Raw genomic sequence first — 15052 nt, 5'->3', positions numbered from 1 at the left:
GGGAATGTCAGAAAATGACAGTTGAAGCACTGCCTTCTTTTAGGTAAAATAAATAAAGGATCCAAAAGCATCTACAAGAGTTCTGCTGTTGTAATATGATTTTATACACAATTTTTCTTTTCTTAAATATTTAATCTTAGACATAATGGTTTTTCCAAATTGCTAGCCACAAATGAAATCAATCTGGATGTTTCTTTTCTGTGTGCTTTCCCTACAGGTTCATATAAGCCTGTGCTGAATTTACCAGTCTGGGAGACGGGTAAGGAAGCTTCACTAGTCAATCACTCTAGAGATGATGCTCAAGACCACTTAAAAACAGGGGTGGGTTATGTATCCTATCTGCATGTCCTGGAGAACTCCCACCCACCCATGCATCCCCCATCAGTGACACCCTACACCAGTGCTCCTCACCTGCCATAGTTGAACCCCTCTGTGATCCAAAATTTCTTCAAAAATGAAGCCTAATATATTGCCAAATTCTATTAGTAGGAAAATGAAATAGTAATATAGGTTTACAGATTAGAAATAGAATACATAATAATTTAGAAAAACTAAAATAAAGTAAAAAAATAAATTGGGGTATTAGAAAATGGAAAATACAGAGTGTAAACTATAATCCATGCAGTGCAACAGTGCTCCAAAATGTATTCATCAAATGCAATGACTATATCACACCAATGAAAGAGGTTGTTGATGTGGGAGGAGCAGAGGGATGGGGAGTGGGGTATATGGGAACTTCTTATATTTTTTAATGTAACATTATATGTGATATATGTATCTTTAAAAAAAAAGACAATAAAAATAAATAAATAAATAACAGAGGTGGATGAATTCTCTCTCATTCTCAATTTCACAAAATCTCAGTGTAGTGGCAAATGCATTTCCAGCAAACCCCATCTGTGCTACTTACCCTGGAGCTGTCGGGCCTTGTACAAATCCCTTGTTTTGGTTGGGTGGGCCCTGGCTGTGTTATCACATTTCGGCTGTTCATATCTTCCAGGAGGAAAACGGAGGCGTGGGGAGAAGGAGAAAGAAAAGAAAATGGTTTGAGACTTTGAAATGGGTGGTGATCTCTTCCATCTCTTGTGTGGTCACACAAGCTGCTCACACACACACACACACCTGCAATCTCTAGTGCTCATATTAGAACAACCATGGTTTTTTACCTCTGCGTTCGCTTTGGTGAAAGTGGAATATAGCGAGCTTAAAGAACACAATCCATAGGAAAAAGCATGCTGTGATTCCTGTCCTTTGGCAAGGCTCTGCATATGAATCCAGTTTTTCATGCAAATCATGTATAGGGGCTGCCCAATAACAACACGTCCCCCCTCCATCTATTGTATTATTTTATAAAAAGTAAGCATTCTCCTCCATCAGCTCCTTCATAAAATTCAGAGGATGGGGGCAGCATGAAAATAGTCTAAGGGAGGGCAGAGGATAATACCACTCAAATGCTACCCACAAAAAAGGATGAAAAGTCTGAGAAAGAGCCACAGAACTTCATAACTTTATATTTCTGTATTACTCCAAGTCTACATCATTTCATTTTCAATCCATTAACACTGCTGCAAAATTTTGTCTTGCTGTTGAAAAACAACAACAGCAATATTCCGTGCTCACATAGAGTCAATAGAAAATTCAAAAGAAGAGAAATCTCAACTATTGGGTGACATCAAAGCAGGAAGCCATCAGTGGCCACCAGGTAAACCTCTGCTGATGACTACCAATGCTTTGTGAGGTCAAGTACTTTGGAAATTCTATTGAATTGAAGGTGAAAACTGTGTCACTTCTTGTAATGGTTTCAGATTCAATCTTGTAAGCCTATCCAGTGGTTCATTCATTCAGCAGCACTCTGTGTATGCCTCTTTTCGTCCGGGCACAGCACTAGGTGTTAGAAATACAGACTGTGTGACAGTTGTGAGAAACTGGCTCTCAAACCTCAGACTCCAAAGTGACTCATGAACCAATGGACCCAGTTTCTGTATTTTGAAATCCTTCATCATTGCATTCATCCCAAAGACAAGCTTCTCACTGGCTAATCCCAGACAATGACAGGGCATGAAAGAGATACTAAGTGAAGCCCATTCTTGGGCAATGTGGACTTTCTCTGAGATGCTCAGAGGATTCCCTGATGGCTTTGCCAAACATAAGATACCTTCATGCAACTTTCCTTCCTTCCCTCTCTCCTTCACTTGGTCAGAATTGCCTCACGGCCTGGTGGCACTCCTAGCTTCTCCCAGCACCCATCCTATTTCCTCTTGTAGACCTTTCCCCTAATAAATGTCTTGTACCTCTAATTCCATCTTGGTTTCTGCTGCTCAGGTAACATAGGACACCAAAGTTTGGTAAGTATGGTAGGTGAAATGCCAGTGGAAGAGAGTACACCAGGCAAGCACCATCAAGAAGCACCTAATTTTGTCTTGAGGGGTCAGGAAAGACTTCCTGAAAAATGTGAGTAACAACTAGGAGCCAGAGGGGGTGCAGGTAGAATTTTCCGGGTCTAGAGATCTGCCTATTTTCAGGAAGTGAGCAAATTTCTGCTGATTTCTCATACTCTCTGCCCTGTTTTCAATACAAGATCATATTTACTTCTCAAGGAACAGCTTAGAATTTCCATTTTCATTATTTCTTCTTTTTGCAACCATAAAAAGTAAAAGAAGGAAAGCGGCTATGGCTCAATCACTTGGGCTCGCGTCTACCATATGGGAGGCCCTGGGTTCGCATCCTGGGGCCTCCTCATGAAGGCAAGGCTCGCCTGCACGCTGTGAAGAGCCACCCAGCCCGCAAGCGCTGCAGAGCACCAACTCAGCAAGGTGAAGCAACAAAAATGGGAGACAAGCAAAAGAAACCCCAGAAGAGCACACAGCAAATGGACACAGAGAGCAGACAGGAAGCAAGCTGCAAGGGGGGAGGGGAAATAAAATAAATAAAATAAATACAGACACAGAAGAATGCACAGCAAATGGACACAGAAAGCAGACAGCACACACACAAAAAGCCACAGGGGAGGGGGTTTAAAAAAAAAAAAAAAGAAAAAGGAAAAAAGAAAATGCAATTTCTCTCTTAAGAGGTCCCAATAGAGCTCAGGCCAGCCCTAGAGAAGAGTCCACCATGATGCTGGCTGAAATAAGATCGAGGGAACCCCATACTTTTCCCTTCACCTCACACCCTGAGTAGCCTCTTTGATTCCATAAAACCTAACACGCTGCTCACACAAACTTCATCAGTCTTTCTGAAATGTTATTTTTGAAATTAAGGAGTCTCTGACATGCTTAGGCACACTGCAAAGCTATCAAGTTTTAACCAAAAGCCAATCACTTATATTCTTCCAAAATGCAGGGATGTTCTGAACCTGGTGAGAGAGAAGCCACTGCCACGAGCAACGTGAAATCTGGGTGAAAGGAACCAGAACTGAGCTAGAACTGTGCCAACTGCATTGTCAGTGAGTAGGTGGGGAGTCAGAAAGTCCAGCCAGCTGAATAATGGAAATATTAAGCTTCGATTTGTTGGGGTTTTTTACTTATGCATGTTAAATTCGGAGACTGCGCTTACAATTGAAAATCTCCATTTCAGGTTGTAGGTCAATGTCAGTGTCAGTGGGGTGGGAATAGGTTGGAACTGATGTCTCTGTTAGACCTGCCATCTTCATAGCAAACGCCTGGGAAATGTGAGCTGTAGAGAAACAAGCAATGGCCCAGCTCCTAATTAATTAGGTAGACCGTAATGATGGACTTCCCAGCAGAAATCAGACTGTTCCACCTATTCTTAAAGAGTTACCTTTTTCCTGGTGAATATCAATGAGCAGCCTTCAGGACCATGCACTTTTGGAAAGTGTTAGAAAATCAAACTCTGAGTATGAACTTTGTGTAGTGCCACCGAAATGCTTCACTTTCCAGCACTCAGTTAATTCATACAGGTGATAAGAGAGTGTGTCATTTTAATCCCCCGTTCTGAATCTTTTAGCAATGAAGCAACCTGGTAGGCCGTCACATCTCCAGAAAAAGAACTGATGCCTCCGAAGTCTCAAATGAAGAGCAATTCAAATTTGATTTCAACATCCATTGCCATGCCACTCAGTAGTGGTTATTTTAACGTATTGATATGAGGAAAACAATGAACGTCCTTGGCTGTCGAGTTGCCCATCAAATAGCAGGCTCTCTGCCAGGTAGAAATGTCATTTCAAGCTCACGTGACTTTGCGTGCACCCCACCAGCGAGCAGATGGCCTCTCAAGTCTAGGGAGAGCGGGGTGCTCGAATGTCAAGGAAAGAACAGCCTGAAGTCTGATCTTAGATGGACGAACCCTTCATCTGCCATGAAGAAACTAAAAGAGAAATCTCTCTATGGGGGCACTAATGTGGGAGCTGGCAATCAGCCTGACCCAAGCTTAATCCGACAGCCCGTCCCAACTCTTTCCCTACTGATAATTAAAGGGGTCAAGTTGAAACATGCCCCTCCCCTTCTCACAGCTCCACACTCTCACATTAAGGTCATTGGCTTATGCAGGTTTGGACTCCCTCTTTCAAGGGGATCAGGAAACTATGACAAATAATTCAATTTTGACACAAAAACTTGGGAGAATAAGGAGCTGCTGAAACATCCCAATTCAACTCATATTTTCCTTCCAGACACTTATTTCAATGAGAAATTCTGAGTTGGCAGGAAGCTGCTCTCTGCCCCTGGGAAGGAGAAACGTATGTTTATCTTCTGTGTTAGTCAATAACAATATTCATATTTTTCAGTTTCCTTGCAGGGTGACATAAAGAAAAGAGAGCTAAATTATAAATTAGAATGCATTTTCTATTTACAGAATTTTACTGTGTTCTTTAAAATCTTCTCCCCCATTTGGGATGGCTAATTGCACGGGTCAGCTTGGCTAGGTTAGAGTGTCCAGTTTTGGTCAAGCAAGAACTGGCCTGATTGTCACTACGAAGGCATTCTATAGGTATATTTGACTCTATAATCAGTTGATTGCATCTACAGCTGATTGTATCTACATTCAACAAAGAAGCCTGCCCTCAGCAATGTGGAGAGTTTCCTCATCCAATCTTTTGGAGGTCTTAAAAGCCAGAACAGAGGATTTCAGAAGCAGAAAATGAATTTCTGCCTCAACTTCAGCCAGCCAGCTTCCCCTGGGTAATTCAGAATCAACCTCAGCATCACTTCTATTGGAGTTTCCAGCTTGCAGTCTGCCCTACAGAATTTGGACTTGCCAGCCCCCTTGGTCATGTGAGCCAACTCCATATAACAGATCTCTCTTATATACATCCTGTCAATCCTATTTTTCTGGAGAACCCTGTCTAATGAGAAAATACAGAGGATGACTAAAGGAAACAAATATTTGAGCTGTCTACCCAAATATAAATCAACACAATAAAGTATCTCACTGGAAATGCTTATTTTAAAAAAACCAGTAAGAAGGAGCATCTATGCAACAGAGAATATTTAAACAGTGATGAATAGTACTTTCTGAGACATTGCCACTCAATTACAACAGAACCTGTGGGAAACAAGGATTGCTTCAGCTGGCCTGCTGCTTATCAGATGCCCCCTAATATTAGTTATTTTGACTGATTTCCCCAACTATACCTCCCTAGATGATCAGTTGAAACCAATTTAAACTAGTTGCATTTTTTCTGCCAGTGATGGGTTTAGCAGTGGGCATATGACCCATTCTTGCCAATGAGCCATGAAGTAAAATCTGCTTGAGGACTTCTAGGAAAGGCCCCTTCCAACTCCTGAGTTAGAGAAAGATACGGGCTCTTGCATCCTCTGAACATTGTCATTCTGGATGATATGCCTGGGCCTGCTTCAGCTGCTTTTTGACCACGAGTGGACCCTGCTGGAGGGCAAGGCTGAGATGAGTACGTCAGAGGAGAGATTTTGGGAGACCCTGTGTCCCAAATGATGTCACCACACCACTATATCACCAGAAACCGAGTTTGCTCTACCTCTATACCTCTTAGGTGAGGTAATATACTTCCTCTTTGTTTAAGCCTATGTGTAGGTTTCTCACTACTAGATCAAGGACTCCTAATTGATAAGCCCCCCTCCCCCACCTCTTGAAAATAATTTATGTAGCTCTGACACTGGGATGTCTACTATGTAAAACAGCAACCATTGTCCCCTTTCCTGGGACGATCCTCCCACAGGCATCCACATGGTTTGCTCCCCCAGCATCTTCAGCTCGTAGCTCACTTGTCAGTATCTCAGTGAGTTGGCTTTCTTTTTGAAGTTTTACCCCTTCAAAATTTCTTCTACCCCTGTCTTGTTTATTTTCCTCCAGCGATTTTATCATTATCCCATGTATTTATTTATAGTCAGCCTATTACTGTTTTATTTTGTTTCCTTCCATTAGAGCACAAGCTCAGCATGGATTTTGTTCATTTTGTTCATTGCTATATATATATATCCCTGCACCTAAAACAGTGCCTGGATCACTGAAGCCATTCAACTCTTTATAGAACAACAACAACAAAAGAATGGGAAGGTGGGAAGTTGGCTGAGTAGGAAGCTCCAGGAAGGAGTCTCTCCACCAGAAAAATGATTGAACTGGTAGAAACTCTCTGATTCAAATATTTTGAAACTCTGGAGACTAGTAGAACACTGTGCAGCATCCAGGGAAGAGCAAGAGGAAAAGTATGGTGAATTGTGATAAATATTGGTCAGTTTCACCCTCTGAGCAGTGGCTACCATCCCCTGTTCTCCAGCCCTGGGGCAGGCAGCAGTGGGCGCCACAGGCCAGGTTCTTGACGCAGCTTGCTGGTACCAGGGTGGGATATAAAGACCTAGTTCTCTAGCATCTAGAGCTGTGTGATCACACTCTTGGCCTCTGCTTTTGATCAGCTACATCAGATGGCTAGTGGCTCAGCTTTGTAGGGGGCCATTTTGCCTAACCCCCTCAGACAAACAGGGCAGGGAATTCTTAAAGTCAGTGCCCTTCCTTAAAGCTATGGAGAACAATGAAAGGGCTGTATTAACTGGGCAAGTGCCAAATGAAGAAAATGTTGCTTCAAAAGCCATAGGAGGAGCCCTTGACTCTCTGGTCCTCAGTCGCTTCCCCAGGGCAGTCTGGAATCAGACTATATTGCTATTGTAGGTCACTGGCCTTGTTCTGGCGGGGAAGACAGGCCTAGGAAAGTCCTCTTAGGCTCAACCCCTTCCCCAAAATTAGCCCGCCAGGGAAAAGTAGCTTGCAAAAGCTAAAGCTGGGTAAGAAACAATTGAGTCAAACATTCTGGAGCAAAGGCTTGCTGGCTTTAAGTCCTACAGTGGAGCACCCAGGAGCCAGAAAAAAAATCTATTACATAAGGAGTAGAGGGGGCATTCCAATTTCTGTAAACAGAGGAACTGGCCAACAAGGACAAGTCCAAGATAAGACAGAGGCTCAGAAAAGCCAGGGAGAACCCTGCACCGTTTGCATTTGTCTCTGACTGACCTTGTTGATAGGAGGGATGGACTCTGAGTACCAGTCAGTGCAAACTAAATTTGCAAACATGTTATTTGCATTGCTTTGTTAGGTTCTGTTAGTTCCTGGCACTCAAGGAAATCTCTGCCATAACACCAGTTAGAAACAATCTCAAGAAAAGCACAGCTCAGAGGATAATTAAATTGTACATATTAAAATGTACAGCATGGAACAAAAAATTATAAGACAAAGAAAAAAGATAAGAATTGATGGCCCATTCAAAAGAAGAGGGTAAAAATCCAGAAAATATCAACAAAGTAGGTCATACTATGGAAATACCAGATAAAGCTTTTTTTAAAAATGATCTTCCATATGCTCAAGGAGATGAAAAAAAATACAGAAAAATAACTAAAGGTTAGTAGGAAAACAATGAATGAACAATATGAGAATCTCGATAGAGACAGAAATTTTAAAAGGAACCAAACTGAACTGCTGGTATTGAAGACCACAGTAACAGAAAAGAAAATTTCCTAGAGGGATTCAACAGCATACTGGAGCTGGCTGGAGAGAGAATCAGTGAACCTGAAGATAAGATAATTAAAATCATACAATCTGAGTAGCAGAAAGAAAAAAAGAATTTGAAAAAACAAAAAAGCCTAAGAGACCTGTTCACAGATGCAAAAATCTGCAACACAACTCTAGCAAATAAAATCCAACAGTACATTACAAGAATTATACACCATTATCAAGTGGGATTTATTCCAATTATGCAAAGGTAGTTCAACATAAGAAAATCAATTAATGTAATATACCACATTAACAGAACAAAGGAAAAAAGTGATCATTTCAAATGAAGCAGAAAATGAATTTAATGATAAAAATACTTAGAAAACTAGGAATAAAAGAAAACTTCCTCAACATGATAAAAGTATATAAGAAAAACCCACACTACTGTCACACTTAATAGTAAAAGAAAGACTGAAAGTGTTTCCTCTAAGGTCAGGAATAGGACAAGAATGTCTACTGTCACCACTATTAATCAACACTGTACTGGAAGTTCTAGCCAGAGAAATTAGGCAAGAAAAGAAATGACAGGTTTTCAAATTGGAAAGAAGTAAAACTTTCCCTATTTGTAAATGGCATGATCCTACATACAGAAAATCCACAACAAATTATTAGAGCTAATAAATTAATTCAGCAACATAAAGGAGTATAAGATGAGCACCCCAAAATCAGTAGTGCTTAAATACACCAATAATGAACAATTAGAAGGTGAAATTAAGAAAAATATCCATTTAGAGTTACAACTAAAAGAATTATTTATCTCAGAATAAATCTAACCAAGGATGTAACACAATTACATACAGAAAACTACAAACCATTACTAAAAGAAACCATATAGGATCTCAATAAATGGAAGGACATTCCAGGTTCATGAATAGAAGACTAAATATTGTTAAGATGTAAATTCTAGCCAAAGTAATTTACAGATTCAATGCAATTCCAATCAACACTCCAATAGCCTTCTTTGCTGAAATGGAAAAGTCAATCATTAAATTTATATGGAAGGGCAAGTGACTCTGAATAGCCAAACAAACTGGAAAAAGAAGGGTGAAATTGGAGGACTCATAATTCCTGATTTTAAATTGTACAGAGTTTTTTGTTTTGGGTGATGGAAAAGTTTTGATAATGATGGTGATGATGGTAGCACAGGATAGTGAACATAATTAACAGCTGAAATATATAACTGAATGTGGCTAAAAGGGGAAATATTAAGTCATATATATGTCACTAGATTGAAAATTTAATTTTATATATATATATATATATCCATAGGATGGTACAACATAAACAATGAACACTAGAACAATGGAGTATAGTTAATCATACAATTATAAAAATGTTCTTTCATCAACTGCAGCAAATTAACCACACTGAGGCAATGCTTTAATAATAATATAGCATATGGAAACTCTGGGATTTATGCGTGATTTTTCTATAAACCTACTACTTCTCTAATAAAAATACATAAAATTTAAAAGAGTTACATGTCCACATACAAACTTAGACATGAATGTTTAGAGCAGTATAACTCAAAATAGCCAAAAAGTTGAAATAACCCAGGTGTCCATCAATTGATAAATGGATGAACTTAAAAGAGAGAGAGTTACAAAGAAAGAAACAGTCCTTCTTCCCAAAGAAGTTATATGGCTGCATATGGCACATCTAGAAACCACGACAGGAGCAAGCCACTGAGCAAGCCAATAACTTAAGCCTGGCAGAGCAGAAAGAAAAAAATCATTTATTAAAACTATGTCTTCGAATGGTTGGAAAAATCTGAAATTTCACTATCTCCCAACTTACAGTTGTGTGTGGCATACAGAAATTTTGAGCCTGCTTGAGTGGCGGAATTTTCTGTTAGAGTCAATATAGCAGAATTTTCTGTTAGCTTCAATAGACAGCCGTTTAAATCTTAAATATATTTTTAATTGACTATCTCAAAGCTGAATATAAACTTCATCAAAAAAAGAGAACTTTTCTGTCTTTTAAAACGTGATTTCCTCCGCCCCTTAGAAGAGTGTTTGAATATTGCTGACAATCAACATCTTTACTGAATGAATGGATAATAATTATAAAAATATAGCAGGCAGTCCAAGGCATTGTCTCCCTTTAGCATAATTTGATGTCCTTTCTTGGTTGAAACTCAAATGAGAGGGAGTTCCTCCCACGTTTAGGCAAAAATAGGGAAAACAAGAACTTGATACATTTCTCTTTAGAATGAAACGCTGATAAAGTCTTGGCAGAATGAAACCAGGATCATCGGAAGGGAAAAGCGGGGTTATAATGTTTCTAGCCTGATCAGAATATAAACATATTTACAGGTTCTTTAGGGATAACATTATAAATGCTGATCTCATAATTTCAGAGCCAGTTTGAGAAGTTTCGATTTTGACAGCCTAAGGATTTTTGTTGGCCAGGACTAAGAAAATGTCTGCCAGTGGCGCTCTGCCTCTATTAGACAGGTTCAGCTTAGGGTATTATTCTAGCTAGTTCAAGGGCAGCCAACGCCTCAACTTAAGTACACATAGAGGAGTGAGAGTTTTAAAATACACAGAAACATTAGCTCCCAAGAAAAGTTCCTTAGAAAACAATATCCTTATACACATATTCTTGCCCAGGGACCCCCACCAAAAATTTTTTTTCAAAAAAATCAAAACCTTGAAAAGATTTACATTCTCTTCGAGCTGTGCAGAGTATAGTTATTTGGAATGATGTTCTGTAACACCCCTGCAGAAGCCAAACCTCAATCACTTGCCTAAATAACCTTGTTTGGAACAGATTCCAAAGTGTTAAGTACCGTACATCTTTCCAATGTAGCCTAAGTGATTCAAGTGTTAGCTCTTACGATCTTATTATTATAAGGATTGGCTTTACTGTCAGTATTGTTATTAGGATTTTGCACACAGGGCTCCCAAGGTGACTTGTTTTATTAAATGGACTAAATGATTGATGAGGCCTGGTTAGCCTTTACTTTGATGAAACAGGTATTATAGTTGGGTTACCTGTACTTCAAGTTTCTGGCCTCTGGAAGGAATGCTTCCACCTTTCAATACCCCATGGTCATACTTGAAAAATTGTGGAAAATAAAGGAGGACATGTCAAAATGCTCATGTGTAGGCTAAACTGACATCATTTGAGAGATAATATTTTCATATATTTGTAAACGATTTTACATATATCTATGAAAAAAATCAAAGCTGCATTTGTATAGCAAGGAACTGCTAGAAATTTTCACTATTTATACTATTTCTGTGATCAGATAGCTGAAGGAATGTTGTGAGATCATTTGCTTTACTCAAACTAATACAAGACATGAGTAAATCAGTTGTTTTATAATTTCAGACCCTTGAGTAACTGTAGGTGATCCTGCCTTTAGCACATTTTCATTTTTCTTAAGGTGATCACTTCAGGATACGAGTATCTTCACGCTGTAGAACACCACATAAGGTTCTTTGGCTTATTAAATGTTGGCTCCTTTTGCCAATATCAGGAGAAAAGGAGGCCACATTTGATATTTGATACATTCTAGATTCCTACCATATGCCAAATGCAGACTGGTTTCTCTCTAATGTAGACTGTTAAAAAAAAGTGGGGGAGTGAGGACACTGATCAGAAATACTAGCATGAGCAAACACATAGAGTTTAACTAGAATGTAGGTTCCCAGGGGCTGGGAGGGGGTAGGGAATGAGGACTTCAGGCTTAAAATGCCCAGAGTTTCGATTTGGGATGATAGGACAGTTTTGGTAATGACAGTGGTGACAGTAGCACAATTGGAAACGTGATTAACAACACTAAATTATATCTGCACATGTGGCTAAAAGGAGAAATGTTAGGTTGCATACATGTTATTAGAATAAAAAATATAGAACAAAACACCCACGACGGAACAACACAAACAGTGAATGAACCCTACTGTAAGTGATGAGCCACAGTTGACAGTACAATCATAAAAAAAAAATGCTCTTCCATCCATTGCAGCAAATGTTGCACACTAACGCACAGTGTTAACAAAATGGCGGCAGATGGGAACTCTGCATTTTACATATGATTTTTCTGTGATCCTACAACTCAAATAAATAAAAGATAAATAAAAGTGGGGCAGTCCCGGTGCAAGCGATGGGCCACAGCTGACAGTACAATCATAAAAAATGTTCTTTCATCCACTGCAGCAAAGGCTCCATACTAAGGCAACATGTGACTACTAGGACGGTTAGGTGGGAACTCTGCATTTTATGCATGGTATTTCTCTAAACCTACAATGCAAACAAACAAATTAAAAGTAGGGGAGTGGGTATCTCCTGATTCTCACGCCCCAAGCTCTTCCACCAGTGTCCATTGCAAAGGTGTTTTACCTTGTCGATGTGCCAGGAATGGGCCGGCCTGTGTCCACGAGGACGCACCAGCAGTACCCCGTGGAGGGGTGGCACTGCACCGGTTTATAAAGCCCGCCGTGGGCACATTCGGGGATCACCACGTTATCATTCTTAGGCTGCTTGGCTTCTTCTAGGGCCGACTGGTGCTCTTGATCACAGGAGGATGCTAGAGTAGAGAAGGAAATAGGGGATTAACAACACAGCCGAGCCAATAGCTCAATATGTGGAACACAGTGGAAGAGACCTTTGGAAAGGAGGGCAGGAAACAGGTTGTCACTTCTAGGGCACAAGAGAGTTGACCAAAATAGGGTGACAGGAGTGAATCAGAAGTAATAATGTTCCTTTTCTGGGTGGTAGGGAATATGGAGTTAAGGCTTAAAATGCACAGAATTTCTATTTGGGATGATAGGAAAGTTTTGGTAATGATGGTTCAAAAATGCCCATTTAAACACTCAGCTCTAAACAGCATAGATATACTTGATGATAAACTGAAGAGTGTGAAAATCCTGAGTGGGACTTATTTTCAGAACTTAGTAAAATAAATTTTAAACAAATTGTAAGCATAGTGGTCTGAAATGGGAAAGAAGCAGTGATGGTGGAGAATAACAAATTTTAGAGACGACAGTGAAAATGGCTTCATTTCAATGACACAAAAGGTATAACAACATTCAACCCATGTCCCACAAAGACTCCTATTTATTTGAGGTTTTTCTATGTGCTAGCATTATACTAAATTCGTATCTTGGACTTTCTCATTTAACCTTCACAAAAGTTCTACTCTTTCCCCCCATTTGATAGATGGGATAGTTTAAGTAACTTGCCCAAGGTCAAGCACTGAGTGACACAGGGATGACAGGAAAATTCAGAACTAGATCCATCCAACTCCAAAGTCCCTGTGCTTTAATCACTCTACTCTGCTTGTGTGTTTCAGGTCAGCTGTGATCTGGGGACCATCTGTCTAATATTGAGATAAATAGACTCAGGAAGAAATCAGTCTCACGGGGTTGTGGCAGTATGACGTTCTTTTATAAGTCCCCCCAAAAGAAAAAGATGATGTTTTTAAACTACTCCATTCCCGCAGGTCTAGGGTCCTTTTGGTTGGTCTACGCTAGCGAAGCATCACTCAGTTTGGGTCTCCGCCCTCTTCCGGGTCTTTATATAAGCATAGACATAGAGGAAAAGACACACAGGAAGACGGAGCTCCACCATTTTGGCCCGGCCATGGGAGAGAGAGGACTCCAAGTTCACCTACAGCTGCAGAAAGGCAGAGAGAGGACTGGAGTCTGGAATCAGCAGAGCACAGAGGCACAGAAAGAGGTGCTACAGGGGCTGGGCCCAAGCAGCAGCTCCAGGCTGAGAAGAGCCCTGCCACAAGCCTGGTCGCCATGTGGCAGCATCACCAGTGGCCGAATTTGGTGAGGAGGCATCTCTGAAGGTGCCTTGATTTGGACATTTCGTGACCTCAGAACTATAAGCTATATCCCAAATAAAATCCCCCTTATAAACTCAACCCATTTCTGGTATTTTGCATCAGCAACCCCATGACAAACCAAGACAAAGGTAGCCATACTCTTTAGCATCATCTTCAACAAAAAAATGATCAGGATGCTAAACAAGTAGAGGATGGTTATCTGCTCAGCACCTAATGACAATAAAAAATGAGTCCATTCTACTAACTAGTCCACAGACGGTAATGAATTTATGTGGAAAATACTTTATCATTAACTACAAACTTAAATGTGGTTGAAATTATCATCTAGAATATATTGAGAACGTAATAAGCTGACTGTTGGCATTTTGGATCCTTCCAGCCCAAATCCATGACACTACATTAACACTGGCAAACTAAATCTCGCTCTTTTTCTTTTTAGAATTCCCACTTGGATCGCTGGCTTTATGTTTGTCCTTGGAATGCTGTTTCTCTAGGAGTGGCCGGTGGACCACAGAATCACAGTCATCTGGGAAGCTTGTTAAAAAATGCAGACTCTTCAACCCTATTCCAGAAACACTGCTTAGCAAAAGGGCAGGGGGGCTCCTCTGAGCTGCAGCCTTAAACAAGATCACCAGGTCACCCTCACGAGTGCTAGCGGCTCTTTGCCTTGCCAGAGCTGTGCGAAACCCTCACTATCCGATCCCAGTGTGCTCTGAGCTAATCTTTTATACTTTAATTCATGGACAGGCTGAATCTTAGAGATAGAAGGGACCAAAGGGATGACTTAGTCAATCCTCTCATTTTACAAAGGAAAGCCAAAGAAGTTAAGCCACGCATCCAAAGCACTTAGCCCAGAGCTGACAGGATCCCTTGAACCCAAGTATCCCGTCAGAGAACTGCGCTCCTTCTCTTACCCTCAGCTGTGTTTTGGGGTCTAAAAATGACCTTCTTTTTGCTTTCACATTTCTCCTTCGACAGAAAATAAAAACCAATAAATTGGACAAGGGTATTTTAAGTAAAATCTTCATGGCACTTTTCCGCTGACCAAGTGATTTTCCTTAAATTATGTTTCAGCCAGCTTTGAAACTCTTTAACTACAGTTTGCAGGGATTTTATGACCTAAATATGGCATCAAAGAGGTGGTAAAATTACCAAATAGATTTTTTTTTTTTAAGTATGCTTCTGTGTCTGTGCTCAGAGGCTTAGTTAGAACAGCACCTGATACAGATAATTGTTACAAGGTTTAAAGGAGTAATATACATAAACTGTGGCATTCGG

General features: G+C 40.2%; 1 protein-coding gene across 3 annotated transcripts in view; it reads right to left on the bottom strand.

Annotated features, from left to right (window-relative positions):
• SMOC2 (SPARC related modular calcium binding 2) overlaps positions 1 to 15052 on the bottom strand; it is a 222728-nt gene that overhangs the window by 58230 nt on the left and 149446 nt on the right. For all 3 annotated transcript variants that reach the window (XM_004464421.4, XM_004464422.5, XM_071212535.1), the window contains exons 8-9: positions 12322 to 12508; positions 911 to 993 (exon numbers count right to left, since the gene is read on the bottom strand). In XM_004464421.4, the coding sequence (XP_004464478.1) occupies positions 911 to 993; positions 12322 to 12508 (270 nt within the window). The remainder of the gene's footprint in view (positions 1 to 910; positions 994 to 12321; positions 12509 to 15052) is intronic.

This window comes from Dasypus novemcinctus, chromosome 28 (assembly GCF_030445035.2).
Source record: "Dasypus novemcinctus isolate mDasNov1 chromosome 28, mDasNov1.1.hap2, whole genome shotgun sequence".
Taxonomy (NCBI): domain Eukaryota; kingdom Metazoa; phylum Chordata; class Mammalia; order Cingulata; family Dasypodidae; genus Dasypus; species Dasypus novemcinctus.
Note: the sequence above shows the minus strand (reverse complement) of the source record. Positions and strands in the feature narration are given on the sequence as shown.